Below are 27,690 nucleotides of genomic sequence, written 5' to 3'. Positions count from 1 at the left end.
TGCCTTCTAGTGGCACACTTTCGTTAGTCATTTCGTTATCGAAAAGCCGTCTAGGTGGCCATTCTTGCAACTCTTCTCTGCACCAGCATTGCTGCACCGTCTCCTACACAGCATGCTTCAACTCTTAGAACAGTCCAATTCAATGACGACCGTTGGACACAATATCACCTCTCAGTGCTAGCACTGGAACGTTCCGGCTCTGGTTCGTACCCATCGAATCTCTGCGTGCATGGATAGTTTTAGTGTGGGGAAGGCATATGTTAATGTAGGGAAGGAGGAGCGGAACATTGTTCCGCAGACGTAGAAGTCTGTGCTCACATGTCTAGAGGAGTGCGGGAGATATGAGTTGGAACTCAGCAAGAATGGGAGGGTTCTATCTTGTTCTTGGAATGGAAGGATCGCTTGATCTATATGTCTAATGCTTAATTATTCGTTTGAAGGGAATCGAGAACTGAATCGATGTTTCACCGTCGCTGTTCGCTTCATCGCTCCGTCAGCTTTCTCGTGTAGGGGTTCTATGCAACGACAGCGTTAGCCTCCTTCTCCCTGTTCTCTTCTTCGTTCGCTCCCAACTTTCCAGACTTCTTGAAGATGTTCTGCAAAACTACCTTGATCTCCTGCAAGAAGCGATCAACCTCCTTTTCGGAACCGACCGTAATCCTCAAGCAGCCCAAGCATCCATATTCTTTTCCTCTAAACCGCACGACCACACCTTTTTCTTCGGCCAGCCCTTCGTAGACAGCCAATGCTGTCTCATTAGATGGTTTCCCACCCTGATCAGCCGGCGCATCCAGCATCTCGAAGAGCAAGAAATTTGACTCCTCGCCTCCAATGGACTTTCCAACACCGGGTACCTTGGGCAGCTCTGCCAACATCCTCTCCCTCTGCTTTAAAATCAGGTCCTTGTTCTTGTGCATGACCTCCAAGTGTTTCGGGTCTAGCGCAGCGCGCGCAAGCTGGCTCGTCGGGTTCGAGATGTTGTACGGTGCCTTCAGCGAGTTCAATATACGTGCAATTGCCGGGTCTGTAAATACTGCGCCCAACCTTATGCCCGCAAGGCCAAATCCCTTCGAAAGTGTCTGCATGACGACCAAGTTCGGCCACTCCGTGACCCACTCTGCCAGACTAGCATTGTCAGGCGCAAAGTCAATGTACGCCTCGTCCAGGACCACAACACCGTTCCAGCTCTCATGCTCTAGTATCTGCTTAACATCCTCCTTCTTCAGCAACGCGCCGGTCGGGTTACCCGGCGAGCAGAAGTACGCTAGTTTTATGCTCGGGTCTTTTGATAGCGCATCCTTTATCGCAGGCACGTCGAGCTGAAAGCCTGGTATTTGTAGAGGTACTTTCACGAGCGCCACGTCGTTGACTTGCGCAGAGACACTGTACATGCCGTATGTGGGCGGGCATACGAGGATCTTGTCTTTGCCTGGGACGCAGAAGGCACGGAGGAGGGCATCGATGGCCTCATCGGAGCCGACGCCAACGAAGAGAGAGGCGGGCGTGAGGGTTTTGGAGGTGTGAGCCTTGAAGTTGCGGAGGCTGCAGAGATCTTGTTTGAGGTCTATTTGGTGGCTTGTGGAATGATATCAGCTTTGATTGCCGTGCGCGACAGCTGGAGTGGCTTACGGGTCGGGGTAGCGGTTGAGACCGAGTAGGTCAATGTCAATCGCTGGTCCTGAGCCATTTGACGCGTCGTTCGTAAGCTTCCCGTCTTTATTAAGCGCCAGACCCGGCCCTATCGCGTTCTCATTCGCGTCAAGGAGGATATTCGTGCCATCGTCCTTGTAGTCACTGCGCGATGTAAGCTGGTACTCGACATGGATAATGGTCACCGTACTCGCGTGCGCAGCGATAGGGCTCCAATGCAAGAATGTTTGGTCGGGCGCATTTGGACAGATCGAATGCGGACTGCCTTGAAGCCATGGTGATTGTGTATTTTGCTGGAGGCGAAAGTTGGTGTTGCGCCAGAATGGAGCGGGGCAACTTTTTGTAGCACGTCGCGGGGCCTCGTAGCGGCTTCGGGGGAAGAGTCACACCTCCGCGCTTTACCTCTTCATAACTATCTCTTTGACTCACGCCAAAAAAAGTTCGTGATCCTTGGTTCAATTTCGAGATAACACGCTCGGAGTATTTGCGCCAAATTTCAAATTGTCAGAGTAGATGTGCGGACATGTTTGATCATCGTACCAGGCGGCTCACATGCATAGTATGCGTCGTACGTAAAATCAAGTATCAAAGGTCTTTTGGCAAGACCTTAATGCTCATCTTATCTTCTGAAGCTCGTGATTGGTCTAGCTGTTGTTGTCAACTATTGTCAAGTTCGCAGATTATCAGTGTCTGGCGAGCGTCTGCGATGTCACAGTCTAGCCAGACCAACAATGCAACACCTATTAATAGCCCCACATTCTTCCTCAGCCCCACTCTGGATCAGAAACTCTTTCTCTTGTTCCCATATCTCCCTTTACTCATATCCACGTTTAGTGCTATATATTTGAGCCTTTTTGACGAAACATCAACGATTCGAAAGAACAACATCCGATATGGTCTAGTGGCTAGGATACATCGCTCTCATTCAGAGGATCCCGATGTGGCCCGGGTTCGATTCCCGGTGTCGGAATACGTTTCTTTTGCTTGTTGAAGTTTTGTTTTATGGTCTATTTTGCATATGTAGACGTTGGTTTGGTTTTGGCTGGTCTAGAACGTATTTCCGCCTCGCATTCTGGCCGTTCTCGTTTATTAATGAGCAGAAGAACGAAATGCGCACGTTCGTCAAGAAATTCCTTGACGGCCATCCGGAAATGCGGGACGAGTCCCGAAGCCGCGAAGATCTCGTTAGCGATGTCGAAGAGATGAGGGCGTCTGACGACTTCAATGGCTTCCCCATACAGAGCGCTAGATCAGCCTCGATTTTACAACAAGTATTCAAGGACATTCGGAATACAAAACACAGGATCGACTCCAGGAGCCGCTCTCGCAGCCAACGTGGCTGTGTTTCGTCCACCAACACTGATGAGGGAATCCCTGGCATGACAAGCACAAAGCGCCGGCGTGAGACGGAGAGTGAGGATAGCGAAGGTTCCCAGAGCAAGCGGGTGAGGTCAGAGCCTACTCGAGGGCATGCAAGGACGAGACAAGGCTCGCCGCTAGAGAGAGTGAGGAAGATAGTCACAGAAGTTGAGGATATAGAAAGTCAAGGGGCAGTGGCGGGATAGCGACGATGCCAATATCACCTATGTTAGGGGCTCTAATGACGACGATGAATAGCAGATAACAGAAAGTGCAGTGAATAATCTGCAGATATTTCCAAGTATTCGCCAGAAGCCTTAGGGCTCAGTGATCAAGCAGATGGTGCTTTTCCCGTAAATGACCAAAAAATTCCACTCCTTCAGGTCCTAGGCCTTCCAAATTAAAGCAATCCAAATCCCAGCTTCCAAGTTGACGCATTGCAATTCTCAACCTCTAATTCCAAGACGTTTGATTCCAAAATTCTCGTTCGAAATTCCCATTCCAGGACTGCGATTCCAAAATTAGCCATTCCAATCAGCCTTTCACGTCGAGATCTTCGAATTCCAGATGTCCAAGTTCTAAAGGCTTCATTTCTTCTTCCCATCATACTGCGAGTATTAGCTTATATAACTATTCAGCGTTCCATAATCGTTCTTAGGCTTACCCAGCAACTCGCTCATAGTAGACTATCGTCGTCTTCAATATCGCGCTCGATCTCGTCCTCGGGCAACTAATAACTTTCATATAAGCCTCATCTAAGAAAATACGCAGGATTGTCAATTCCCATTTCACGCTCTTCGTTGTCCTCCTTTCCTGATTCCTCAAGCTTAACGTCCCTGCCTTACCTAACCCTCTTCTTTGGGCGCTGCTCCTCTTCATCGGATCCTTCGTGATCTGATGTGTTCTTGTTCTTCTTCTGCTTCGAACTGCGTTTCCTACTCTTCGGCACTTCAACTCCAATATCGCTGTAGAAGCGGTCGAGGCTATGTTCATGGTTTACCCAGTCTTCCACGTCTTGCGGGAGGAACCAATCTGTTGTTATATCGAAGCTGGTGTTTCCTGCGCTCAGTTTCCGATTGATAGCCTGGCACATGCCCTGCAGGGCCACATTCACAAGCGCCTCACCGCCCATCTCAGCGACCCACTCCACAGCTCTGTTCGTGAATCGACGGCTGTGGAAAGTCGCCAACGAGCTGAAATTGTCCCATACCCCCTTGTATGCTCTGCCAGTCTTCGTCGTCGCATGTCGAGATCCAGCAGTAAAAGTTGGGAATTGATCGTGCACGGGTTCTGGTTTCGAAGTTCTTGCTGTCATTTAGCTGTGTGTTGTTGTCCACGGGAGCCTTTGTCCAAGAGCTGCCTAACTTCCAGCCGTTGCCCGACTTCCAGGCATCTTTGCCTTCATCGACATACACGAGGACGTTATTGTTACCCTCGTCAATAAGTACACCTTCTTCGTTTACCACGTCTCCTTCGGCGTCTATACCCCAACCGAGGCGAAGCTGGTACACAAACTTGCCGGGTGGCAGCCAAAACGAAGTTGTTTCTCTCATAACCTTTCGACACTCGGGGCAGTATAGATCTTTAGTCTTCGCACCGGCGTTCCCTTTCTTGGATCCGTAGAGGTCCCAGCCGGACCCGTGCGCAGTTGTGCATTTCAACGCGGCCTCCCCTCGGTGTTTCGCCATGTTCGGGTCTGCAAAAGATGGCAAGACGTGAGCGTAGCTTTCCCACATTACAGCAGTTGCGGAAACCCTCAGATATGGACCTTCCTTCACTGAGAAAATCTCAGAAACCCGCAGCTAGCACAACGCACGCCACATTAAGAAGATTTCAATCTAGTACCGCATAAATCATTGAGTTTACCCAAGCTACAACATTCTAGCAACTGACCGGGATCTCATCACACTGCTACTTTAAACTATTCGTATCATGCTTCTCAGCTTGTTGACAGGGTCGAGTCTCGTACCACCAACCTGCTTCGTACGTCAGCCCCGCGTCAAACCCTCCCATATGTGATCTCTTATTATTCAAATCTTCCAGGCCAGCACAATAAGCTCAGCAGGCGGAGATTCGCTGCAGGTACGCGCTCGCGATACCCTGCGCTGCCAAGCGATCTCACTACATCATGTCCGTCGGCCAGACCGGGGTGCAACCCCGGCACGCGCATATGGTCTGGGGTAGGCTGAGGGCTTGTCTAGGAGTGAGACATGCGACGGGCACAAAGTCATATGCACAATTGTCAGTGCACAGCCACTTGGGTATAATCTTTAGACGTCCATATTCTTGTGCAGATTGTTGAAGTATGATACAAACAGTTGATTGATAGTTAAATTGAGGATTGTATTGAGAGGGGTATCTTTACTCTTCTAGAAGATCCATCACCAACTGGGGTATAACCTCCACACCTTCAGCTTTGATGGCACTCACAGGAACCGCCTGGACGCCGTTCTTCCACGCGTTCTTCCGACCACTGGGATGTGGCTCTGCATCCTCGTTCATACCGGCCAGATACTTGTGCAACTGCTGGTAATTGTCCTGAGTATCCGGCAAGTCAGCCTTCGTCGCGATTACGAACCACGGCTTCGCTGAAATGGGGGTGGTAGGGATGAACTCCAGGGGCTCGAGGGTCGTGTCGAATTCTGACGAGTCGATCATATCCGACGGGTCGCTGGGTGGAGAGCTGCTGCCCGGCGGCGTGTAGGTGACCGTGCGACGCTCTGTCATGCGACGCTCCGTCTCGGCGTTCAGCTCTTTGCCTCGCATACTCTCATACTCAGATACTTCGCGCCAGAGTAGCTTCAAAGCTTGGACGGCGTCACCGGCGGATAGGTCGATGACGAATGCAAGAACTGCAGCTCTTTCCACATGACGGAGGAAACCGAGGCCTAGGCCTTTGTCAAGGTGCGCATCCTCAATGAGCCCAGGTACATCGGCAATTGTGAAGTTGTCGCGCAGCAAGCCATCTCTGCCCCGTTTCACAACCTTGGGTCGTCCCTTGTGGTCGTCTAAGACTACGGTGCCTACGTTCGGCTGCAAGGTCGTAAAGGCCCAATTGCCCACGCGGGCTCGACTGTTGCTCAGTGCTCGCAGCAATGTGCTCTTGCCCGCGTTGGGAAGGCCAACAAGCCCAAGATCTGCCAATATCTTTAGTTCGAGCTGCAGCGACAATTTCATGCCTGTATCGCCTCTAGTCGCCATCATTGGACGGTACTGATTGGGCGTAACAAAGTGAGGATTGCCTAGACCACCCATCGCACCTGCAGCGAGCAACATAGGCGTCTCCATATGTTTATCCAGATCAAGCCACATGGGGGCTTGCGGCTGGAGTGCTGCCAGATGCGACTTCCTAGGCGGCGGCAGAGGCGGGAAGGCCAGCCTGTTGAGTTCCGAGGGAACCATCCCAGGGAACACCAGCCATTTGTCTTTCCTGTAGGCGCCTTGCTCTACCTCGTCTCCCAATTCCGCCCTCTTCTCCTCAGACTTTGGTTTGCGCCGACGTGTGCGGCCGCGTGAGCGTTCGAGTAGCTCCTGCTCTTCAATCTCATCTGCTATCGGATCGTGCCGTTGGATCTCGCGCACGATAGTGCCCACCGGCACCGTGATCAAAACATCTGCGCCTCGCTCCCCACCCTTCACCTTTCCTTGACCGTTCCTACCCCTTCCAGCTTTCATGAGCCGGCGTCTGGCAAGCTTGTGTAGCGAAGTCTCGCCGCGCACTGCCTGAATATACACGTTCCCACCGCTGCCGCCATCTCCGCCATTCGCAGGCCCTTCCTCAATGTACTTTTCTCGCAAGAAAGATACACAGCCGTGGCCACCAGAGCCGGCTTCTACTGTCAGGATACATCGGTCGGCGAAAGGTGTCAATGCATAGTTGTCCGGTGTGGGATTGAGATGGGACGGTTGTTCGTAGTATGATTCGGATTGAGAGACTGCGCTCTCGGTCGTGGAAGAACTACATCGTGCGAGTGGTGCTCGTCTGCCGACAAAACATCGGCGCGCGATGGAAAGCGCGCAGGCTTCGGACAAGGAGGGATATAGGAACGGCGTCAAGGTGCTGCCGAGGCAGAAATGCCGGATCGAGGGTCTGGCCAGCGGCATGCAGCGGGATGGTCCAGACAATTGCTTGAAGGCTCTGAAACGCGCCTTGAGTTTGCTGGGTGGGAGGGTGGCGTAGGACAATGTCCGAAGATTTCGACGGTGCTGATTCGCGATGCCAAGCATCACGCGTCGGACTTCGTGTGGAAGGAGCTATGGGCAGCGCGTTCCTGACTAGACACTTCGTACTCGTGTGCAAGTCCGCCCAGTGCTCCATCATCGCCCTCAGCCAGGCCCGGCAGCGCTTGGTTTTCCGTCTCACGCTGCCTGCTGGTACCTGCGTCACCCACTGTCTGCTTCCATCGCCCAATCTCCGGCTGCTCTCCACCGCGCACGCGTGAACAGAAGCATTCTCAGGCCTCCTTGGCTCCACATTCACCGCAAGGCGTATCTTGGCACGAAACTCACGTGCGATACTCAAGCTTTTGGCGATTCGGGATTGTTACTCGACAGTCTACTGCCCAGCGGCGTCACCATGGGAGCGATCCGGGGTTTGGTGCTTGCTGGTGCCTACGTCGCGCTTTGGATAGCCGCTTCCCATTACAGCTTGCAGACCTTATTGCCCCTCTCGGGAGAACAGTCTTCGCTTCTCGCCCGTATGTTGAAATGGATCTTGGCGGCATGCCTCGTTCTCGAGATTAACAGCTTTCTCAACTCATGGGCCGAGAATCGCTGGATGTTTACCAGCGACAAGAGTTCGTGGCAGTGGAACAAAGAATCTGCTGTTGTCACTGGAGGCTCAAATGGCATCGGTGCTGCTGTGGTGAAGCAACTGATATCCCATGGTGTAAGGGTCGCCGTTCTTGACATTGAGCCGTTGTCCGAAGCTTTCCAGAACGGTGCGCGCCATGTTTTCATCTTGACCCACACCTGGGCTCGCAGTCGCGGCTAACCTTGCTCGTAGATGATCACAGCCTAGTCTCTTTCTACCAATGCGATCTCACTTCGCGTGACGATGTCCAGAGGGCCGCTGCTGTATTACGCTCGGACCATGGTTCTCCTTCCATTCTGATCAACAATGCCGGGATAGGTAACTCGAGCAGCATTCTCGATCTCTCGCCAAAGCTTCTGCAGACCCTGGTCAACCTCAATCTGGTCAGTCACTGGTACACGGTGCAAGAGTTCCTCCCAGACATGATTGCCAAAAAGAAAGGACACATAATGGCAACCGCCAGCATGGCCGCCTTCGTCGCCATGGCAAACTCTGGGGACTACGCTGCCACCAAAGCTGGTCTGATAGCTTTTCATGAGACCTTGACACAAGAATTGAAGCATCGATATAAATGCCCTCAGATCAAGACTTCGATCGTCTATCCCATGTGGACTAGGACTCGCTTGATTGCCACGATACAGGAACAGTTCGGCAGCACATTGAAAGAACCTGAGGACATCGCAAAGATCATGGTAGGCCAGATCATTTCAGCCAAAAGTGGGCAATTAGTCTTAGGACCAAAGCTTGCACCACTCGTACGCGCAATGCCTATGTGGCTACAGGAACTCATACGCGACGGTCAAGCTCACGTCGTCACTGGAAATGCAACAAGCGCTGTCGATTAGAGTCTTGATTGAAGGCAAGGCAGCCAGAAAGCGAACCTTGAAACCAAATTGTGGAGGAGGACCCTTGTCACAGACGAAATGGTCTAGTACGTGGTCTGCTGCTTGATGATCCCGCAAACGAAGCGCATTCTCTGTTTGGTCAAGCAGCAGCTCAGTCCGATGGGAGCTGCGGTTCATTAGCAATAGGCGGAATAACTCGAGATGATGACATAAGGCGCAGCAAATTCTAGAATTGACAAGATCAAGCAGGACGTCGTTTCAGGTAACGCCTCGTACATTCGGCTTGTTCAGCTGTAAAACCCGCAGATACTCACCTTTGGCCGGACGCATTTGGTGGTGAGGAACGAATCCGGTTGGCTGCTATCGTATTGAAACGACAGTCAAGCTTCTTACTTACCGGTGTACTGCCAGATTCGGTCCGTCGCGAGTCCGCTAGGAAGTCGCGAGCGGAATTATGCGTTTGCGGTATACCGTCTATTGTTAGCTGACGTGGTTGTCCTCTCGGACTGGGGCGTTGGTAGGTGCGCGCTAAGCCTCAACCCCGACAGCACCCTGGTCGGATCTCAGCAGGGATGCAGGCCCCAAAGCATGGCCCCCGATGTAATGGAATCCAGCCTGCGGCAAAGTGATATACCGTCGGCCTTCGCCACGTCGCGCCTTCCTTAAGGACATAGTACCTTTCCTTTCGTTTCACATTTTCTGTCGCTCCCTTTCTCATTGTGTTGTTCATTGAAGTCACTCCTTTCTTCGACAATGCCATGTGGTTCAAGGGTGTTTTGGTCCTTTCCTATACGGCGTTGCTCGTAACTCCAACTAATGCAGCTTTTCAGCATAGAGGTGGGTGGTACCTTCAGTACATCTTCATGCATGGCTGACCATTGCGATAGACGAAGTCTTGGGTAAGAGGGATAGCCTTACCGCTCGACGATACAATCGATTAAACAGACGACAACAACCATGGTCGAATCAGACTACCGTACCAGAGGTACCAGTAACACAAGAGCCGGAATCAGTGGTGCCTGAGACCCCAACTCCCGTTGTTGTTGTGCCAACATCGGACAATCTTCAATCTACTTCAGCACCACAGGAAGAGATTCCATCCACGTCCGAGTTGCTCACGACGTCGGAAGTACCAACGACATCTGAAGCACCAACGACATCTGAAGCACCAACGACATCTGAAGCACCAACGACATCTGAAGTACCAACGACGTCCGACGTACCAGCAACAACCGACGCCCCTCTTACCGAGACTCAACAACAGACTACTGCTATTCCGACAACTTCAGCAAGAGTTCACACGCCCGCGCCGAAGCAGCCTGAAATCACCCCCATTGAGAATGACGGTGCGGAAACCACTACTGCCGAAGAGGAGCTTCCTACTTCGGAGCCCACCTTGACTATCTCTAGCACTGAGGCTATCACCACAGATTCTAGCTCCGTTCTCGTCTCTGAATCTACCGAAGCTGCGACTTCCGCAGTCACTCCGAGCGCAGAGCCATCTGCAACTGAGGCTACGCCATCGTCGCAGTTGAGCTCAAGCATTGACCCGTCGACAGCGGCGGGCCCAACCTCTGAGCCGGTATCACGCCCAATCGAATCGACTACCGAGGCACAAACATCGGAAGCCACTTCAGCGCCAGCACCGTCAACTATTTCAACTGAAGTATCAGGAACCAGCTCGAGCATCGTACCGGAGACCACCGAAGACATCACCTCTGTTAGCCCAAGCGTGAAGCCTTCGACGTCTGACGTGAGCTCAGAAGTGCCGCAGACTACCAGTGATGAACCAGTACTGTCTGAGCCTACCGAGACACCAACCCCATCGCACACTCGCAGCCGACACAGCGAATCTACAGCTACTCCCGAACCAACTGTGACGGATGTGCCGACCTCAAGCGATGAATCAAGCCTCATCGCTAGCGACATTGGCACTGAAACTGAAGAGACTACCACTCCATCTGCTACTCCTGCTGGAGAGACAACCATATCAGAAGTCGAACAATCAACAATATCGCGCATTCACTCGGAAGCCACAGTTACCCCGCACTCCAAGACCAGTACCGATGTTTCTGAGACGACTGCGGCGCCTTCTTTGTCCAACCTTCTGCCCATCTCGTCTATCATCTCCGACGTCGAAAATGTTCCTTCAGCGATTGAGAGCGTGGTGTCCTCTGTAAAGTCCGATATCGACAACGTGCCGTCGGCCATCAGCAGCGTTGTCTCCTCGGTGAAGTCAGATGTCGATGCTATCCCTACTGAGGTTAACAGTATTGTCTCAAGCATTGCGTCTTCCGTTAAGTCTGACGTTGATGCGCTTCCAACAGAAGTTAGCTCCATCATCTCCTCGGTTAAGTCAGATGTTGATGCTCTTCCCACCGATCTCAGTAGCATTGTCTCCTCTATCAAGTCCGACGTTGATACGCTTCCTACCGATGTCAGCAGCATTATCTCTTCAGTCAAGTCCGACGTTGATACGCTTCCTACCGATGTCAGCAGCATTATCTCTTCAGTCAAGTCCGACGTTGAAGCAATTCCCACAGATGTTAGCTCCATCATCTCCTCGGTCAAGTCAGACGTCGATGCCCTTCCTACCGATGTTAGCTCCATCATCTCCTCGGTCAAATCAGATGTCGATGCCCTTCCCACCGAAATCAGCAGCATTATCTCTTCAGTTAAATCCGACGTTGAAGCACTTCCTACCGATATCAGCTCCATCATCTCCTCGGCCAAGTCAGATATCGATGCCCTTCCCACTGAAGTGAGCAGCGCGATTAGCTCGATCATTTCTGGGGTCTTGACTTCGGCTAAAGCCGTTGAGCCGACTGTTCCTGCGTCGGAGACCGCGTCTGATGTCCCTACATCTTCTGCGGATGCGCCTATCACTACCTCGACAGGCGATGGTATCTCTCTTCCCGGCGCATCTGATACGGGAGCTACGCCAGTGCCTTCAGCGACAGCGACAGATGCTCCTGAACCTTCAACCGACGGCTCAGTATCTAGTGCCACACCCACGGCGGATCCTACATCCGTGAAGATATCTGATGCGACGACAACAGCTTCAGTTCCTTCGGACAGCGATTTGCCATCGTTGTCGCTTTTCGATCCTTCTGCTCCGACCTCAGCCTCGTCCGAGCCTTCGGACTTGGCATCCACGGAGGTACCCGCAAGCGAGACTCAAGTAAGCCCGACTCCGACGGATGCCCCTACAACATCCGTTGGTGAGACTTCCGCAAGTGAGACATCGGTACCAGCCACCGAGACATCCGTGACAGACTTGCCATCCGGCACAGTCGACCCTACCCCTGCGCCAACTAGCGAGCTGTCTGCCATAGACTTGACAACCGCAACGGATGCGACTATCCCTACGCTCGTTCCAACGAGCGAGGCATCTGCGGTAGACCCTAGTGGTACATCTGGTCGAGTGACCCTGGTGCCAACGAGCGAAACATCTGCGGTAGTCCCTAGCGGTACATCTGATCAGGCGACCCTGGTGCCATCCTCTGGCCTGGGCGTGTCGATGACCTCTGGAGCAGCTCTCCCCACTGGACTTACAACCTCTGGCTCCATTGCTCATCCCACCGACCCAGCCGTCACTGCCAGTACCGTGAGCAGTGCTGTGAAAGTAGATACATTGGAGTCACAGGTTCCCATTGATGCACCTATTCCCACCTCTGAGAGCATCACAAACCCTGAGACTAGTGCAGGCAATGGCGATCAGACTCCGACCCCCAGCGCTACTGAGGCCGTACCCACTGCTACCGATGATGCCACTTCCCAAGCCAGCAGCGACCCAGCTTCCGAGACTGCGGCACCTTCTGATGACCCAACCGACAGCCCTGCCGATGAAGTCCCTTCTGAGACGTCAGCACAGCTTGGTCCTCCTCCCACTACCCCCACCGGTTTCGACTCTGACCCAGCTGCTAAGCCTTCAGCGTCATCTACTGATGCACCTCTGGGAGGCGCAGGTGGCGACGAGAAACCACCACCACTGTCGAAGTCGCAGACAGCCGGAATCGCTGTTGGAGGTACAACATGTTTGCTCGTTGCCCTTGTCGCTGCCCTCTTCCTTGCTCGTCGCTACCATTCAAACACGAGCAACAAGCGCCACAGTACCGGAGAAGTTTACCCCGAGATGGCTTACATTTACGATCCTCCTGCTGGAGGCAACGGCAATCATGACGCTGAAGCTGGAGGTGCTGTTTCCGCGGCCCCTGCCATGTCCGGCGCCGCTGGAGGTGCGCTTAGCCGGTCACTCTCCAGCGCATCCGCACGTGGTCCTGCTGCACAAGGTGCTGCAGCTGGTGGACTTACTCGTTCTGTGTCGAAGGCTTCCTCATATCGCCACTCTATCGGCCCTGTGTATGGTGCCCGCGAACAGACTCCATCACCTGCGCCTCTTCCTCGTGAATCTCGCTACAGCACTGGGTCTTACTTGTCCACCGGCCCATGGGATCCTTCATTGGCGCTCAACGCCGCTGCTGCAGCGTCCAGCGTCAGTCTCAATCAGTACCAGGATGAGGCTGCTCAGAACCCTTTCCGTGACCCCGAGGAGCCAAAGCCCGTAGCGAACCGGCCTGTGATGGGTGGAACCGTGAAAGGTCCACTTACGATCAACCCATATGCCTTCAACAACAATCCCGCCGCACGAGACTATCCTCAGATGTCTCCTTACGGTCCAGCACGAGCACTAAACCGTAGCTCAAGCCCTGTCAGAGCCCGCGCCTCCGAGAGGCACAGTGACCCATTCGCTGATCCCTTCGAGCACGACCTCATCCTGAATGTGGACATGCGTACTGCAACGGAAAGCTCGATCACTGTCTTAGCACCGCCGCCTACGCCTCGCTCTGGTGGTACATCGCCTGCACGTGGTCCATCGCCCAACCCTTACGAGTTCCGCCCGCCGCCCGGCCCGTTCGCGTCGCACTTCCCTGGGCGCGACTCAGACAGTGAGTCTCTGATCCCGGAACCCCTCACAATATCTGGCCGCAACACCCCCGAGGGGCGTCGCTCGCCCATGCCGCGCGAGTCCCCCGACAGTCAGCGCACCTTAGTCCAGCCACCTCCAGCGCACGTTGGTCCCAAGCCCCAAGACAACACCAACTGGGACAACAACAGGGTCGACCACCCAGGCGACGTTCCCGCGCCTCTCTTCCCCAAGAAGCCGCTTCCCTTGCGCCGCCAGCCCACACTTGCAGGTCCTGGGCAGACTCTCCTCGCCTCGACCGGTCTCCCCCTGACCATCAAGCGCAAGCCCATGGGCAATGACAGCGTCAGCGGCGTGCTCGACGTCCCCCGTAATCAGCACCTCAGCCCTAGCCCCTCGCCCTCTCAGGCGGACTTCAGCGACGATCCTACTGTGCAGCGGAAGAGGAGCGGTGAGATGATGTTTGCAGATCCGGCGCTCCTCGGGCGCCAGTTCTAGACAGTGAACCAAAGACCGCTAATCGGTCATGATGGCTTAATGGTTGATATTTTGTACATACGGATGGATGGAAACATGGATTGGCTACACGATGGCACTGGGATAGACTTCGCTTCGACCTTCCCCTTCACCGTCAACGGTTGAGCGGGGCTAATTACCTTACACCTTTCGCTTCTTTGCCACGCGCGCATGCTGGCTCTTCTTACACATTCGCTTCGACACTTTCATTGGCTTTTTTATACCCTTTTTCGTTGCGAGGCAACGTAGTTTAGCATGTACACCAGATCAGAGTTGAGTTTGTATCATTAGTGGGATAATCAATAAAAAATAGAAAAGGCGTTAAGATTGGCATTCTCATGTGCGGCGTGAGCGTGAGCGTGAATGTGAGGAAGCGGTAGCATTGCGGCGGCGTAGGAAGATTGGAGGACAGGTGTGGTTTCGGGGTTGGGGATTACTTGGAACTTGTGCGGCGCGTTGTCAGCGCGGCACGGATGTGAGACTACGCGCAGTTTAGAATTGTGGAGGTCAGCACGGTTCAAGAATTTCGCGTGCTTGAGTCTCTCTTCCAGGGGGGCCTATCAGTGCAAGGTGAGCGTGCGTGCAGAGTAGACCCAGCTTTCAATGTCGCAGTATCCATACTTGCTTCCATCGGGATCACTTCAGTCAAAGTCTAAAGATACAGGAATGAACAGGACCGAAGCTAGGTGATAATCTTGATCTTCATATCACCTTGTATAGATGGTGCACCTGTCTATCTAAGGACAAGTGTTGAAAGCCATCACATCAGACCGACCCGCAATGGGCCCCCCGCTTTACCAGATGCCTCGAGACAGCCACGCTCGCCAGTCCCACGTCCCACCATCGCTCACTGCACAGTCTCCTCCCGCGCTGCAAGTACTTGAATCTCGTCGCGCTGCCTAGAGCCATCCTGCCTGCACCAGACCTCCCTCGCCTCCTTGATGAGATTTCCTTGTGTTGGCCCTTTGATTGTTTCGCTTGGATGATCGTCATGGTAAGGTATGAAATCGCATTTACATTGGCCGGAGATGATGTAGCTCTTGAAGATGTTGTCACGCACCACCGCATCGGCTGCAAGATCGTACTTCTCTCCTCGTAAATTGGGCGCAGTATAGGCGTATCCACAGTAGATGGTGTCGTCGCTTCTCGGGGCTGGTGCTGGCGCCAATGTTGATGCCCCGAGATCTTTGGCCTGTTCCCCCTTCTTGAAGCCATCCTGTACGCAATAGGCGCGAAAGGATTCCAACTGGAGGTCACCTTGAACCGGCCCTTTGATTTTTTGGAGTGGGCCTTCAGCTCCATCTTTTCCAGTGTGGAAGGTGCATAAACACTCGCCAGATATAATGACGCTCTTGAAGTTTTTGTCTTTCTGCAACACCATGTCCGTTTGAAGTGCGATGTTCTCACCTCGTAGACCTTTTTCGGTATAGGCGTAGCCACAATAGATAGTTTCATCATGGTCCGGGGACGCTGGCGACGCTACTACTGCGGAATCTTCAACCTGGTCTCGCTTTGTGTGGCCAACGAGTTTGCAGAAGAAGAACCACGCATCCCACGGGAGCTCTCCTTGACCCGGTCCCTTGATGTGAAGGAAATTTTCCTGATTCCCAACGCCCTTGCCTCGGAACTCACAGTCACAATTGCCAGATATGATGTAGCTTCTAAAATGTCCGTCGGTGTGAGTATCCCAATCGACTACAAGGGCCACATTGTAGCCTCGTAGACCATGCTCGGAGTAGGCGTAGCCGCAATAGTGAGTATCCGGAGAGGCCTCATCGGGAGAGACACCTGCGATGCCGTCGGGGACCTTGGATGAACGTTTGGCAATGGCCGCCTCAGTGGCAACCAGTCCAGACGTGACTTCAGATGAGACCACTGCTGCGACCCCGGCTTCTGGTAGCGCGCGGGCCGCGACTGGGACAGCGAGAGCGGCTACAGCGCCGATGAAAGCCACGAAAATACGCATGTTGTGGAGCGAGTCGAGTCCACGTGGTGGAGACGGATCGAGTAGTAGTTGAGGGGACAAAGGAAGGGGGTATGGGCTGAGTAAGGAAGCTCTTCAGCAGGTGTTTTATAGAGAGGGCAAGGGCAAACGTACAGCGCACGGACAGCACCAGGTGAAGGAAAGAAGCGGCTTGGGGCTACCTTTCAATGTGAAAGCTGCGAACGCTAAGAGGGCCGTGATGTAATTCAACCACCAAGAACGTGGGATTGCAGCATCAAGGTACCCGCAAAACCAAGGTCCAGACAGGGGAGCATAGCTGAGAATCTAGTCGAGGTAGGAACCTGCCTTGAGACAAACGAGGAGTGTTGTCGCACGTCCCGAGGATCGTATCGCTGTTTGCTTGTCGTTTGCGCACTGCTCGAGATCATCGAAGGCAAGTGTGCGTGGAGATGTGGTGGTTTAGGCAATACATGATATCCATTTGCAAAAAAAAACGACATCGCGGAGTTGTGGCCAGACTCGCGGTCTAATTTCTGTCTATATTGTATCGTTAATCTCATCTTGATAGCTCCAACCTGGATGTGAACCCGTGGACGTACGTGATGCACATTCACTCATCACTTCGCCCTTTCCCCCAGCCGCGACGAAGCCGGTGACTATCTTCCCGTCCTCAGCCGCAACTCCATTGATGCGCAATCGCAACCGATATGTATATCCTATTCAAATTGGCACCTTATTGTGCCTCTTCCTCCAATTCCTCACACCCGCATCAATCTCATTTATCGTGACCCCGTCTCTTACAAGCTTCATTACCACCCCGAGCTTCTCCACATTCTTATTTCTGCTCTCATCATCAAAGAACAGCATATCTTCGAACTCAATCCCCGTATCCCTATGTATCCGCTCAAAATGTGTGGTTTTGTCCCCCGGGTATATCTGTAAATGGTCGAAATAGTCTATTGCGCGCTGTGATGAGGACGAAGAAGAACTGGGTATCTTGAGAAGGCTGAGCATTTCGCGACCGAGGTCAGGCGCGTGCGTGCGCGATGCGGCGCCGATGAGTATGCCTTTTTGCTTGAGCTAAACAATATCAGTCCGTTGACGTTCTCGTAGAGAGGGGAAAAAAGCGTACCGCATCGAATATGCCTCCGACGTCAGAATAGAAGCCGTAACCCTCGCCGTATCGGTCCTTGACCTTGAGTCCACCTTCCTGCGCCTTGAGCGGCCCTGTGACGTGCGTGTCCACCCAGAAAGGCCAGAGCGTGTAGTCCAGGTCGAAGACGACGATCTTGGGTAGTGGGAGGCCATCTGTGAAGGTCGCGGGCCATGCGGTTTTCTGGGGAAGCGCGGTTGTCGTCGTCGTGGCGTCGCTGCCGAACGAGCTGTTTGCCCCACGACGGGGCATTGTAGACTGTCGGACGAAAGAGAACGGTATGACAGCGAGTAGCGACAAAGAGAGAACGACTGCGGGTGTGCGCAACGGGATGTGCGTTAGTATCATGCAAAACGGTGTATTGGTCGCGTTTGGGAAGTCGCGACGAAAATGTGGCGCCGTGGCGCGCCTACGTCATTGTACATCTCGTGGAACCGCGTTGATGCACGCTGAACTGGGACTATTAGATTCATGCTTTCAATCCCCAGGTACCATTCACGCACTGCATTTGGGAGTTTGGTATTTTCTTGTATACTGTGCTTGCTAGCCGTAAGTAAGGTCAATCCGACGTGATTAGACCCACTGACCTTACTTACAGCTGCAACCACAGTATCTACATGACTTGAATGTGGTAGCTATGTTTACAATTATTTCCCTAGTTTCACTCGTCAGCCATAAGTGCATCCATGTTGGTTCTGACGACTACCGTAGCGCTTACCCTCCCCTGTCCACCTTTTCCCCAATTCGTCTTTGATAGTTTCAAAGTATCCATATGGAACACCAGCATCTACTAGCAGGCAAAAAATCGCCGCGAAGGATCCATCATCAAGCGGCAGGATGATAGGGCTGATGTAAGCGTTTTGCGGCACAGCATCTCTGAATATATAATTGCAAATGGTTGCATTGATGGGCAGCGGCCCCCTTCGGTCCGCTTGTCCTACCGAAAGACCTCGCCATGGGTATCGACGCGCTGCATAGCCCAACAGCGGTTGCGGGCTTGATATTCACCGCATTCGTCTTCGCCGCTTTCTTCGTGCGAAATAAGCAACTCGAATCCCATGCCCGCAAGAATGGATTTGCCCCGCCAGCCAGATATCGCGCCCTCGATCCGTTTATGGGCCTGGACTATGTCGTGAAGTTATTCGGCGACATCTCCGTCATGCAGCGCAACCGCCTTCAGTACGGGAAAACGTTCATGATCAAACCCATCATCTCAGGACCATCTATCGTCACTGCGGAACCAGATAACATCCAGCGGGTCTTCAGCAGCGTAGATGGTGAGTACAGTGTCTTCTGGCGGAGAGATCCCTTCCAGCCATTCACCGGTCGTGGTATATTGACCGAGGATGGTGACGGTTGGCGGCTCCCGAGAAAATTATACAGGCCTTCTTTTGCGAAGACGAACATTGCCAATTTCGATTTCTACAGTAAGATGGTAGATGATTTGATGGAAAAGATTCCTGGCGAAGGCAAGACTGTGGATCTGCATCCGCTGCTGATGGGATCCGTAAGTTATATGATAACGGAGACAGATCTAGACATAAGTACTGATCCCACCAATGCAGTTCATGAACAATGCCCTGCATTTTGGCCTTGGCTACGACACGATGAACCCACATCCAGACGCTCCGCTGTCACGCGACATGTTTAACAGCATTTGGGCCGACGGCATGCATGGCATTGCCTTCCGCGTTTTGACCGGCCGCCTCAGCTTCCTCTTCCCAATGACGAAGTTCAAGCAAGCATGTACTAAGGTCCATGATTTCGTCGAGTTCCATGTACAGCAAGCCGCCAAAACCACTGGTGAGAAGAACAAGAGTCAAGTCGTCGCGGAATCCCTTCTCGCGCAAACGGAAGATCGGACGCTGGTGCGCAATATGCTGGTCCAGGGTATCATCGGGGCTCAGGACACGACTTCTGTGCTTACGAGCAACACTATTCATCTGCTTGCGCGACATCCGGCCTTGTGGAAGGAGCTTCGAGGAGAAACGTTGAAGCGCGGTGATGACTTGTTCACGTTCGATGCTCTGCGTAGCAACGAGGTCATCCAGAATATGCTCTCTGAATGTAAGCTCTACCTCATGCATCGCTTTTCAGCACTTCTGACTCGCACCTAGCGCTCCGCCTCCGCCCCGTCTTCCCCGCCATCGACCGCGTCGCCATCCGCGACACCACGCTCCCAACGGGCGGCGGCGCAGACGGCACCTCTCCCATCTTGGTGAAAGCAGGAACGCGTGTACAGCCATCATTTTACGCTCTTCATCGTGATCCGTCCATCTACGGACCCAACGTTGAGGAGTTTGACCCGCACCGCTGGAAGAACATCAAGCCTTCGCAGTGGGAGTTTATGGCGTTTGGCGGCGGTCCTCGTAACTGCATGGGGCGGGAGAAGAGTCTTGTCGAGGCAGCGTATCTGCTAGCGAAGCTTGCGGGCAAGTACGAGAAGTTGGAAGCTAGGGATGACAGACCTTGGACTGGGACGATGGCGTTTACGTGCGCGAACAAGTATGGTTGTTTGGTTGCTTTCGAGTAGACGGATGGTGGGAAAGCAAGTGGGGGAATCATAGCAAGTGGAGCACAGCGCTCCAGGGCTGTTTCCAGGTCACGTGGAGCAATGATTTCGAGCCTTGGACAGACATTTGGTTTGCCCATACATGACTGCAATCCTATGCATACGGTCCATCCGAACGAGTTTTTGCCACCAGAATACATGCATTCGTACAGCTCCACGGTATCATTGCAATATCGAGCATCACTACCTCTAAGGGCATTAGTCAATGCTTGACCCAGATGCCGTTGAGACCCGCGTGCAGCGTAACGTCGCGCTGCTTCTACTGCAACCTTCGGAGCGTGATGCGCTATCACACCATCGTCTGGTCGAATCAAGGAGCGTGTTTACGTTCCACACCAGGAAGATGCTTTGAAGGTACCTGTCTTACAGCCAATCAACAGTCAGCCGCGGATGCATCTAGCGGAGCGCTAAATGCACATGGTCCACGGGAGCTACCCCGGAGCACACTTGCCTCGTCTGCTGATACCCTACAACATCACCAGCTCGCCATCTTGGGAGCACCGGTTACTCACGTCGGGATGCCTTCTTGGTCGGTACACAGCCAGTTTCCTGTAGTGGCCTCATATGCCATAGCCCCCTCTTCCCCTTTCTTAGCATGTCCTTCTCGCACGAGTCCGTCGTCATGGCCTTCACACAAGCAGAAGGTCGGAACATGGCATTCTCTTACGCCCAGAGCCCACTGCGATGCCCCAGGACACATTCCACAGAATCTACTGGAGCCGGTTCTGCTGCGCGCGTAGAATGTATAGTAGCTGAAGCAATGCCAATGGGGCGTTCATTTGGCGCAGGAATCTCGCATTCGCGCGAGTTACTCTCGAAATGAGTGAGGCTATGTACGGGTACAACGGTTCGCGTCAGTGGGATGCTCACCCTTGTTCACGATCGCCCGCATGTGCGCCGAACTGGTAGACATGCATGCCCCCGCACCTTCGACCAGGAACAGTGGCTGCACATTGACGCCGCTGGCAAACAACACCACTAGCTCCCACGATGCAGAAGGTGGGAATACGCATAATCCGGGGTCAAGCCACCAGCCGACTAGATGATCTGCCTCTTCGTCCGCACGAGGTCAGCGGGGCGTAAGGTGGGCTGCAGTGAAAGCGCATCCCTGTCACTGGCCGCCTGCGCTTCGACCTCGTCTTCACCTCTCAATTCTACGCCCGACGTCGTCCCGCCCGCACATTGATATAAAAGGCCCATTGCCCACGGCCTTGCCTCGCCCCCACGGGATCGTCAATTTCCTCCCTATCCCACCGGCAAGATGCGCATCCAGCAGCTTGTCCTTGGACCGGTAGCCTTTGCGAGCCTTGCCATTGCGGCTCCTGCCCCTCTCGGCCTTGTTGTGCGCGACGGCGCGACTGTGGACGACTGCCCCGGTTACGAGGCGTCAAATGTGAAGAAGACCGATTCTTCACTCACCGCTGACCTTACTCTCGCTGGAGACGCGTGCAATGTCTACACCGACGACGTCAAGGACTTAAAACTTCTCGTCGAGTTCCAGTCAAGTAAGTCGAAGCCAATCAAACCACTGTAACAGGTCCGTGGATATCATTGTGTACCCTATGTCAGACCACGTAGCAACCAATATCCAAGATTTCTACATGTCTTACACATTGTGATACGGCGCATATTCAACGCGTACTTTGTCTCACCGAACATCATATTAACACATCTACAGAGCACCGCCTGCATGTCAAAATCTTCGACGCGGACGAGCAAGTCTACCAAGTGCAAGAGGAGCTTGTGCCGCGTCCCGAGAATGGCGAGACACCCTCCGGTGACGCTGACCTCGCATTCGACCTGGTTGAGAAGCCCTTCTCTTTCAAGGTAACGCGCAAGGAGAACGACGAGGTACTGTTCGACACCTCTGGCGCGCAATTGATCTTCGAGGCGCAGTACGTCCGTCTGCGCACTAGCCTGCCCAAGGACCCGAACATCTACGGTCTCGGTGAACATAGCGATCCCTTCCGCCTGCCCAACGTCAACTACCATCGGACTATGTGGAATTCAGAGTCGCCGTTCCTTCCTACCAACGCAAATCTCTACGGCTCGCACCCGGTCTACTTTGATCACCGCGGCGATAAGGGAACTCATGGTGTCTTTTTGCTGAACGCCAATGGTATGAAAATCGATCTCAACCTGACTGATTCTGGGGATCAGTATCTGCAGTACAATACCATCGGTGGTGTCCTCGACTTCTACTTCCTGGCTGGCAAGCAACCTGCAGAAGTGTCTAAGCAGTATGCCGACACCGTTGGCTACTCTGCCATGTTTCCGTACTGGACCTTCGGCTTCCACCAGTGCAAGTATGGCTACTGGGACGTCAACATGGTTGCAGAAGTCGTTGGCAACTACTCCACGGCAGGCATTCCTTTGGAAGTCATGTGGACGGACATTGACTACATGGACCTGCGCCAGGACTTCACAACCGACCCAGAGCGCTTCCCTCTCGGTAAGATGCGCGAACTTGTTAGCACCCTTCATTCCCGTGGCCAACGTTACGTCCTCATTCTCGACCCCGGTGTTCACTTTAAGGAAGGCTATGCTCCCTATGAAAAGGGCCACGAAATGGGCGTCTTCTACAAGGACGCCGATGGATCTGACAACTTTGGCGTCCAATGGCCTGGCACTGTTGCATGGCCTGACTGGCTCGCGCCCAACACATCAGAGTGGTGGGCTGACCAAATCGCGACGACATTCAGCGCTGACGAGGGCATCGATCTGGATGGTATCTGGGTCGATATGAACGAAGCGTCGAACTTCTGCCAAAATCAGGCCTGCAACCCTCTGGACGATCAAGGCAACCCTCCCGCGCCTGGAAACGCCCCTCGCCCCAACACTGGCCGACCAATCCCAGGCTTCCCAGCAGACTTTCAGCCAAGCGGATCGAAGTTGAGGGCCCGTCAAGACAGTGATGGCAAGCACAAAGGTCTTCCTGGTCGTGACTTGTTCGTGTCTAAGTATGACCCCGTGAACCATCGTGGCGGCCTCCCCGACTACACGCTTTGGACGAACAATACCAATGCCGACGGAACCAAAGTATACGATACGCACAACCTCTATGGCCACGCAATGTCGCATGTTACCTACGACGCTATGCTCGCTCGCCGTCCTGGTCTCCGACCCATGGTCCTCACGCGCTCGACCTTCGCCGGTAACGGTCGCAAGTCTACGCACTGGTTCGGTGACAACGAGTCGAGCTGGGAACACTACCGCCTCTCCATCCGTCAGATGCTCGCCTGGGTGTCAATGCACCAGATGCCCATGGTTGGCTCCGACGTCTGCGGCTTCAATGGCAATGCGGATGAGCTTATGTGCGCTCGCTGGGCACTGCTGGGCGCCTTCCAACCCTTTTATCGCAACCACGCCGAGATCTCCGCTATCCACCAGGAGTTCTACCAGTGGCCGCTTACCATCGAGGCCGGCAAGAAAGCTATAGACACGCGGTACAAGCTGATCGACTACGCTTATACCGCGCTGTACTATCAGACGACCGAGGGCACGCCAATGATCAACCCGCTATTCTTCTTGTACCCTGAGGACGAAAACACGTTCGGTATCCAGCACCAGTGGTTCTACGGCGATGCGCTTCTCATCTCGCCTGTGACCACCGACTATTCCGACAGTGTCACGTTCTACCTGCCCGAAGACATCTTCTACGACTACTGGACAGGCGAGCGCGAAGACGGCAAGGGCGCAAATGTAACCCGCAACGGCGTCTCCTGGACCGACATCCCCGTCCACATCCGCGGCGGCACCATCATCCCGCAGCGCGCCAACAGCACCAACACCACCGCCGAGCTGCGCAAGCAGGACTTCGTGTTCCTCGTTGCCCCCGACGCAGACGGCAAGGCGAAGGGCCGTCTGTACATCGACGAGGGTGAGATGATCGAGCAGACGGACGTCACTGAGCTTGACATCACCTACGATAACGGCGAAATCACTGTCGGTGGCACCTGGGGGTATAAGGGGCTGAAGGGTGAGAGCATCACGCTCAAGAGCTTTAAGATTCTGGGACAGAATGGCATTGCTATGGGATCGCTGGGGGAGAATTCAAAACTCGATGAGGATTCTGGCGCGGTGACGGTGGAGGGGACGTGGAGTCTGGATGGAGACTTTTCGACGCATATCTAGTGTGGGAGCGAGCATGTCTAGAGCGGCCAATACACTGACGACTTTATGAGACTTTTAATAGCATTCGCATTTGCATCGGCTGGCGCAGCATAGGTGTTGGAATATCACATGAAAGGTTGTTAGCACATCGTTTCGTGTATTGATAGACCAGAACGTTTCAAGACTTGGTCTTCACTTTTGGGTCCCCCTTTTATCACTGTGGAATCTGTAACTGTGTAGATGCCTGCCCGTCACCTTGAACACACTAGATCCAATGTTACAGGTAGGTGTACACAAGTGTATGTATTGGCTGAGTTACTGGGTACGATGGTGCCCGACCGTCGTACGTCGTCACGCAGTCTACCTAAAGACCCAACGCAAGTCTAATGCGGGACCTAGTTGCGGACTGCTATGATAATGTCCACAGATGAGTGGTACAATGAGCGCGCGTCCCCCGACGTTGCCGCAGGAGGGCCGGGTAAACAAGCGCAGCGACAAAGCCGGGTGAATCTTGCATCTGCACATGCCAGATCTCATCTCGCGGATAGCCATCTTGCAGTAGTCGATGCGCTGCAGGGTCGGGCGATGTCGATCGTGTCCCGCAGGAGGTACTATGTCGTGCGCGCGCATCCTGGCGAATCTTGCAGGTGCTAAGTGGACTCATCATAGAGCACACACGCTCACATGAGCTCCACCCATATCCTGTTCTCCGTCTTCGTACGCGCCCTTGCGTTGGCTTGTTCTTCGTGCCTTCCGACTCCCCTCATCCGGCGCCAATATCCAACTCCTTGACCGCTTCCGCCACGCCGTCAATCTCCTTCTCTTGCTCATACCCAACCTCAATATGATTCTTCGGCCTGTTCTTATTCAAACCCTCCAGTAGCACGCACGCCTTACAGATCTCTTGACTAGACAGATACCCACACTTCTTACACTGGCCCATGACCTGCTTCTTTGGCTCTCTCCGCGACGCGTGTCCCGCCTTTGGTACTTTCCGACTCTTACCCACCGTAAGAGGCAGCGGTGCGGCAGTCTTCTTGATCTTGGAGGATGTGGACGGAGTGATCTCGACTTCGAGCCCGTTCTCCGCGGCGGTCTCGTTTTGCGATAGTTGCTGCTCCATACTCGCCATCTCGCCGCCTGCACTCCGCCCATTTGCGCTGCCGCAACCACCTTCTTCTTCTTCGCCTGCGGGGACGGAGCTGGAGCATACCCCCCCGCAGCCTTCGTCGCTGCCGGGGACTAGCTTCGCCATGTCCTCGCCGCTGCGGACGACGTCTAGGATGGCGCTTGGTCGGACGCGCTCGAGGTTCTTTATCAGAGCGCGGGCGCTGCCGCGGAAGGCTTCGGGCGAGTAGATGCATTCCGTGCTGAAGTAGTCGAGGTTCTTGTGGTGCGCGTAGAGCACGATTTCCTTTTCGTAGGCGTACTTGAGGGGCTTGGAGCGCTTGATGTTTGTGTTTGAGGCGGGACCGGCGGTTAGACTTGGTGTGCTCGTCACGATGCTCGTCGTCCTGCTTAAGCGTGGTAGATCGCCTCGGAGTACTATGCTTGTTAGTATGCACACAACTCCCTCTAGAGATAGGGTCGAACATACAGTTCATCAACACCGTCTCCGCCACATCATCCGCATTGTGCCCCGTCACGACATGCTTCACACCGAGACGAGCAGCCCCCCGATCCAGCGCCTGCCGTCTGAAGACCCCGCAATACGTGCAATTCCCCTTCTTTCCCACCTGATCTACCACCTGGTCCATCGTCCACCCATACAACTCATCGTATCCCAATATACACAGGTCCATTCCGTATTGCTCCGCATTCCGCTTCACCGTCTCCAGACTGTCATCTCTGTAACCCTTGATACCCTCGTCGATCGAAAGTAGGATCAGGTCGAGACCATAGTCGTAGCGCTCATTCAGCGTCTTCAGCACGGATGCGAGGACGGTAGAGTCTTTGCCGCCGGAGGCGCCGATGGCAATGCGCTCGCCGCGGGTGAAGAGGGAAGTCGCTGTAATGGTGTGGTGGATTTCGGTTTCGAAGGTGGTGAGAAAACAGGCTCGGCAGAGTTTTGTGTGGTCTTTGGGCCGGAGTATCAGGGCGCGGTTGGTCTTGCACTGGGCACATAAGGAGGGCGCCATGTTGCGCGTGTGTGGTTGAGAGTGATGCGTGGTGGAGGGGAAATAATTTAGGATCGGCGAGTCAGGGAGGAGTGGCGGGGGCGCAGAGGTGAGTCATGCGCGAAACGCATAGGGGTCTACTCCTCGTATAGCCCTATCAATGTTCGCTTTGTCATGTTGCACAGGATCCAACAAGTACCGCAATCAAAACGTTCACAGCGATAGTAATGCTTATGCATCAGGTTGTTGCGTCTTGTTCACTGCCCTGTATCTTGACATAATCTGTGCTCGCTTCGCCTTGTTCAGCGCGGCGCATTTGCGCAATGTTCATAATTTCCGCAATACCCCGGCAGCCGATCTCCATCACATCCCCTGTGAACATAGCTTGGGCATCATCTGAACAGTGAACGTGACGACGCTGGCGGCGCCGTCATACGTTTGTCGGTCGACAGACAGCATCACGAGGGTTCCGCCGCCATGGACTCCGCAACGGCTACAGCCGCCGGCGCCGTCGCCGCGACTCCATCCAATGGGCGCAAACATCACAAGCCTAGCTCCTCACTGGGGTCTCTGTACGAGGCGCTGGCCGATCTGGACGAGAATCAACTGGAATATCTCCTGCAGGAGATGAATCATACTGGCGAATCGAATGTTCCAGTATCCCAGGCAGTGTCGGCATTCGACTCGCAGAGCCCGTCCGAGTCTCTGAACACCGTAAGAATGAGCATGCTACCACCCATGCCAGCACCTGAACCAGGCCTCCAAAGGCAGCTTTCCAAGTCGCAACAGGGCAAGCTTCGTTTGCAAACAGCTTTCCAGAGGACGCCTTCGCTACGACAGAGGCAGCAGCCGGAAACCCGCATGTCTCGTCAACTATCCAACAGCAAGCCTGCCCAAGATACTGCAATAGAGGTCTCGAAACGCGGATCAGTCCGGAGACCACCTGAACGACAATCCAGCCCTCTTAGCCCTTTATCTCAAAAACCTGGTATCATCGCAAATCCCACACCAGAGCCTGAAATCCAGCTGCCGAAACGGGGGAGCGTCGCCAGCACCGTGAGATCCAGAGCCCCAACCACCAGCCGGAACCCATCGGCAGCCTACAAGCGTATCCCACGGCCCGACTTCAGTCTCCCGGATGGCATCACAATCCCGGACCTTCTCCAGCTCCTCGAAGTCGAATTCCTATCGTCAAGCGCACAAGACGTCCCTTCGCCCATTTCCCTTTCCTCTCCTGCATCCGCAATAGTTGGACACCGCTCTTCGTCCCCCTTTCTGTCACCGTCTCCATCCACCTCCATGTCCCACTCGCCGGTGTCACCAGGAGGCCGCACTTTGCGCAAGCACTCCTCGAGGCTGGACATGGCGCTCGCGGCAGAAAGAGACGCTTCTGGCATCGAGGAGATTGGCCTGGGGATGCTCGAGCCAAGGGGTCGGGCGACATCTTCCGCGGGAATATCCGCTCCCATAACGCCGACGGAACCTTTTTCGAGGGGTTTTGGGGGCGACACTCCATCGCCGGTTGTGTTGGAGGGGATTTTTGATGTGCTGGAGAATCGGTAGAGGTTGGTTCGCGGCAAGAGTAAGCAAATGGAGTGAGAAGAGTGTTGCAGTTAGTGTCGTGAAAGCGTGATTGGGGCAGCGAATCGAAGCTTTTTGTAAATCTGATTGGGAGATGGT

At 53.9% G+C, this 27,690-nt stretch overlaps 11 protein-coding genes and 1 non-coding gene across 12 annotated transcripts; 6 read left to right on the top strand and 6 right to left on the bottom strand.

The window, feature by feature from the left end:
* Positions 1–515: 515 nt before the first annotated feature.
* On the bottom strand, positions 516–1,926 carry HIS5 (histidinol-phosphate transaminase; the record flags this gene model as incomplete). The annotated part of the gene is made up of 3 exons (XM_056209038.1): positions 516–1,575; positions 1,630–1,794; positions 1,841–1,926. 3 exons carry the CDS (start codon positions 1,924–1,926, stop codon positions 516–518), a joined length of 1,311 nt encoding a protein of 436 aa, XP_056075860.1.
* Positions 1,927–2,537: 611 nt separating this feature from the next.
* N0V89_000213 lies at positions 2,538–2,620 on the top strand. Its single transcript has one exon. It is a non-coding gene; the product is annotated as a tRNA-Glu (tRNA).
* A 1,230-nt stretch (positions 2,621–3,850) lies between these two features.
* N0V89_000212 (uncharacterized protein) lies at positions 3,851–4,745 on the bottom strand (the record flags this gene model as incomplete). The annotated part of the gene is made up of 2 exons (XM_056209037.1): positions 3,851–4,313; positions 4,375–4,745. The coding sequence occupies 2 exons, from the start codon at positions 4,743–4,745 to the stop codon at positions 3,851–3,853; spliced, it is 834 nt and encodes a 277-aa protein (XP_056075859.1).
* Positions 4,746–5,370: 625 nt separating this feature from the next.
* Positions 5,371–7,113, bottom strand: MTG2 (GTPase of the mitochondrial inner membrane that associates with the large ribosomal subunit; the record flags this gene model as incomplete). Its single annotated transcript, XM_056209036.1, has 1 exon — positions 5,371–7,113. The coding sequence occupies one exon, from the start codon at positions 7,111–7,113 to the stop codon at positions 5,371–5,373; it is 1,743 nt and encodes a 580-aa protein (XP_056075858.1).
* A 595-nt stretch (positions 7,114–7,708) lies between these two features.
* On the top strand, positions 7,709–8,667 carry N0V89_000210 (uncharacterized protein; the record flags this gene model as incomplete). The annotated part of the gene is made up of 2 exons (XM_056209035.1): positions 7,709–7,949; positions 8,141–8,667. 2 exons carry the CDS (start codon positions 7,709–7,711, stop codon positions 8,665–8,667), a joined length of 768 nt encoding a protein of 255 aa, XP_056075857.1.
* A 588-nt stretch (positions 8,668–9,255) lies between these two features.
* N0V89_000209 (uncharacterized protein) lies at positions 9,256–14,092 on the top strand (the record flags this gene model as incomplete). The annotated part of the gene is made up of 2 exons (XM_056209034.1): positions 9,256–9,292; positions 9,555–14,092. The coding sequence occupies 2 exons, from the start codon at positions 9,256–9,258 to the stop codon at positions 14,090–14,092; spliced, it is 4,575 nt and encodes a 1,524-aa protein (XP_056075856.1).
* Positions 14,093–14,957: 865 nt separating this feature from the next.
* Positions 14,958–16,076, bottom strand: N0V89_000208 (uncharacterized protein; the record flags this gene model as incomplete). The annotated part of the gene is made up of 1 exon (XM_056209033.1): positions 14,958–16,076. The coding sequence occupies one exon, from the start codon at positions 16,074–16,076 to the stop codon at positions 14,958–14,960; it is 1,119 nt and encodes a 372-aa protein (XP_056075855.1).
* A 699-nt stretch (positions 16,077–16,775) lies between these two features.
* N0V89_000207 (uncharacterized protein) lies at positions 16,776–17,460 on the bottom strand (the record flags this gene model as incomplete). The annotated part of the gene is made up of 2 exons (XM_056209032.1): positions 16,776–17,135; positions 17,188–17,460. 2 exons carry the CDS (start codon positions 17,458–17,460, stop codon positions 16,776–16,778), a joined length of 633 nt encoding a protein of 210 aa, XP_056075854.1.
* Positions 17,461–18,163: 703 nt separating this feature from the next.
* N0V89_000206 (uncharacterized protein) lies at positions 18,164–19,741 on the top strand (the record flags this gene model as incomplete). The annotated part of the gene is made up of 3 exons (XM_056209031.1): positions 18,164–18,715; positions 18,774–19,275; positions 19,326–19,741. The coding sequence occupies 3 exons, from the start codon at positions 18,164–18,166 to the stop codon at positions 19,739–19,741; spliced, it is 1,470 nt and encodes a 489-aa protein (XP_056075853.1).
* A 1,300-nt stretch (positions 19,742–21,041) lies between these two features.
* Positions 21,042–23,914, top strand: N0V89_000205 (uncharacterized protein; the record flags this gene model as incomplete). Its single annotated transcript, XM_056209030.1, has 2 exons — positions 21,042–21,285; positions 21,459–23,914. The coding sequence occupies 2 exons, from the start codon at positions 21,042–21,044 to the stop codon at positions 23,912–23,914; spliced, it is 2,700 nt and encodes an 899-aa protein (XP_056075852.1).
* Positions 23,915–24,656: 742 nt separating this feature from the next.
* CTU1 (cytosolic thiouridylase subunit Ctu1) lies at positions 24,657–26,031 on the bottom strand (the record flags this gene model as incomplete). The annotated part of the gene is made up of 2 exons (XM_056209029.1): positions 24,657–25,438; positions 25,491–26,031. 2 exons carry the CDS (start codon positions 26,029–26,031, stop codon positions 24,657–24,659), a joined length of 1,323 nt encoding a protein of 440 aa, XP_056075851.1.
* A 456-nt stretch (positions 26,032–26,487) lies between these two features.
* On the top strand, positions 26,488–27,573 carry N0V89_000203 (uncharacterized protein; the record flags this gene model as incomplete). Its single annotated transcript, XM_056209028.1, has 1 exon — positions 26,488–27,573. One exon carries the CDS (start codon positions 26,488–26,490, stop codon positions 27,571–27,573), a length of 1,086 nt encoding a protein of 361 aa, XP_056075850.1.
* Positions 27,574–27,690: the final 117 nt, after the last annotated feature.

Source organism: Didymosphaeria variabile, assembly GCF_027946475.1.
Source record: "Didymosphaeria variabile strain IMI 356815 chromosome Unknown scaffold_1, whole genome shotgun sequence".
NCBI classification, from domain to species: Eukaryota; Fungi; Ascomycota; class Dothideomycetes; order Pleosporales; family Didymosphaeriaceae; genus Didymosphaeria; species Didymosphaeria variabile.
The sequence above is the reverse complement of the archived record's forward strand: the minus strand, read 5'-3'. Positions and strand labels throughout refer to the sequence as shown.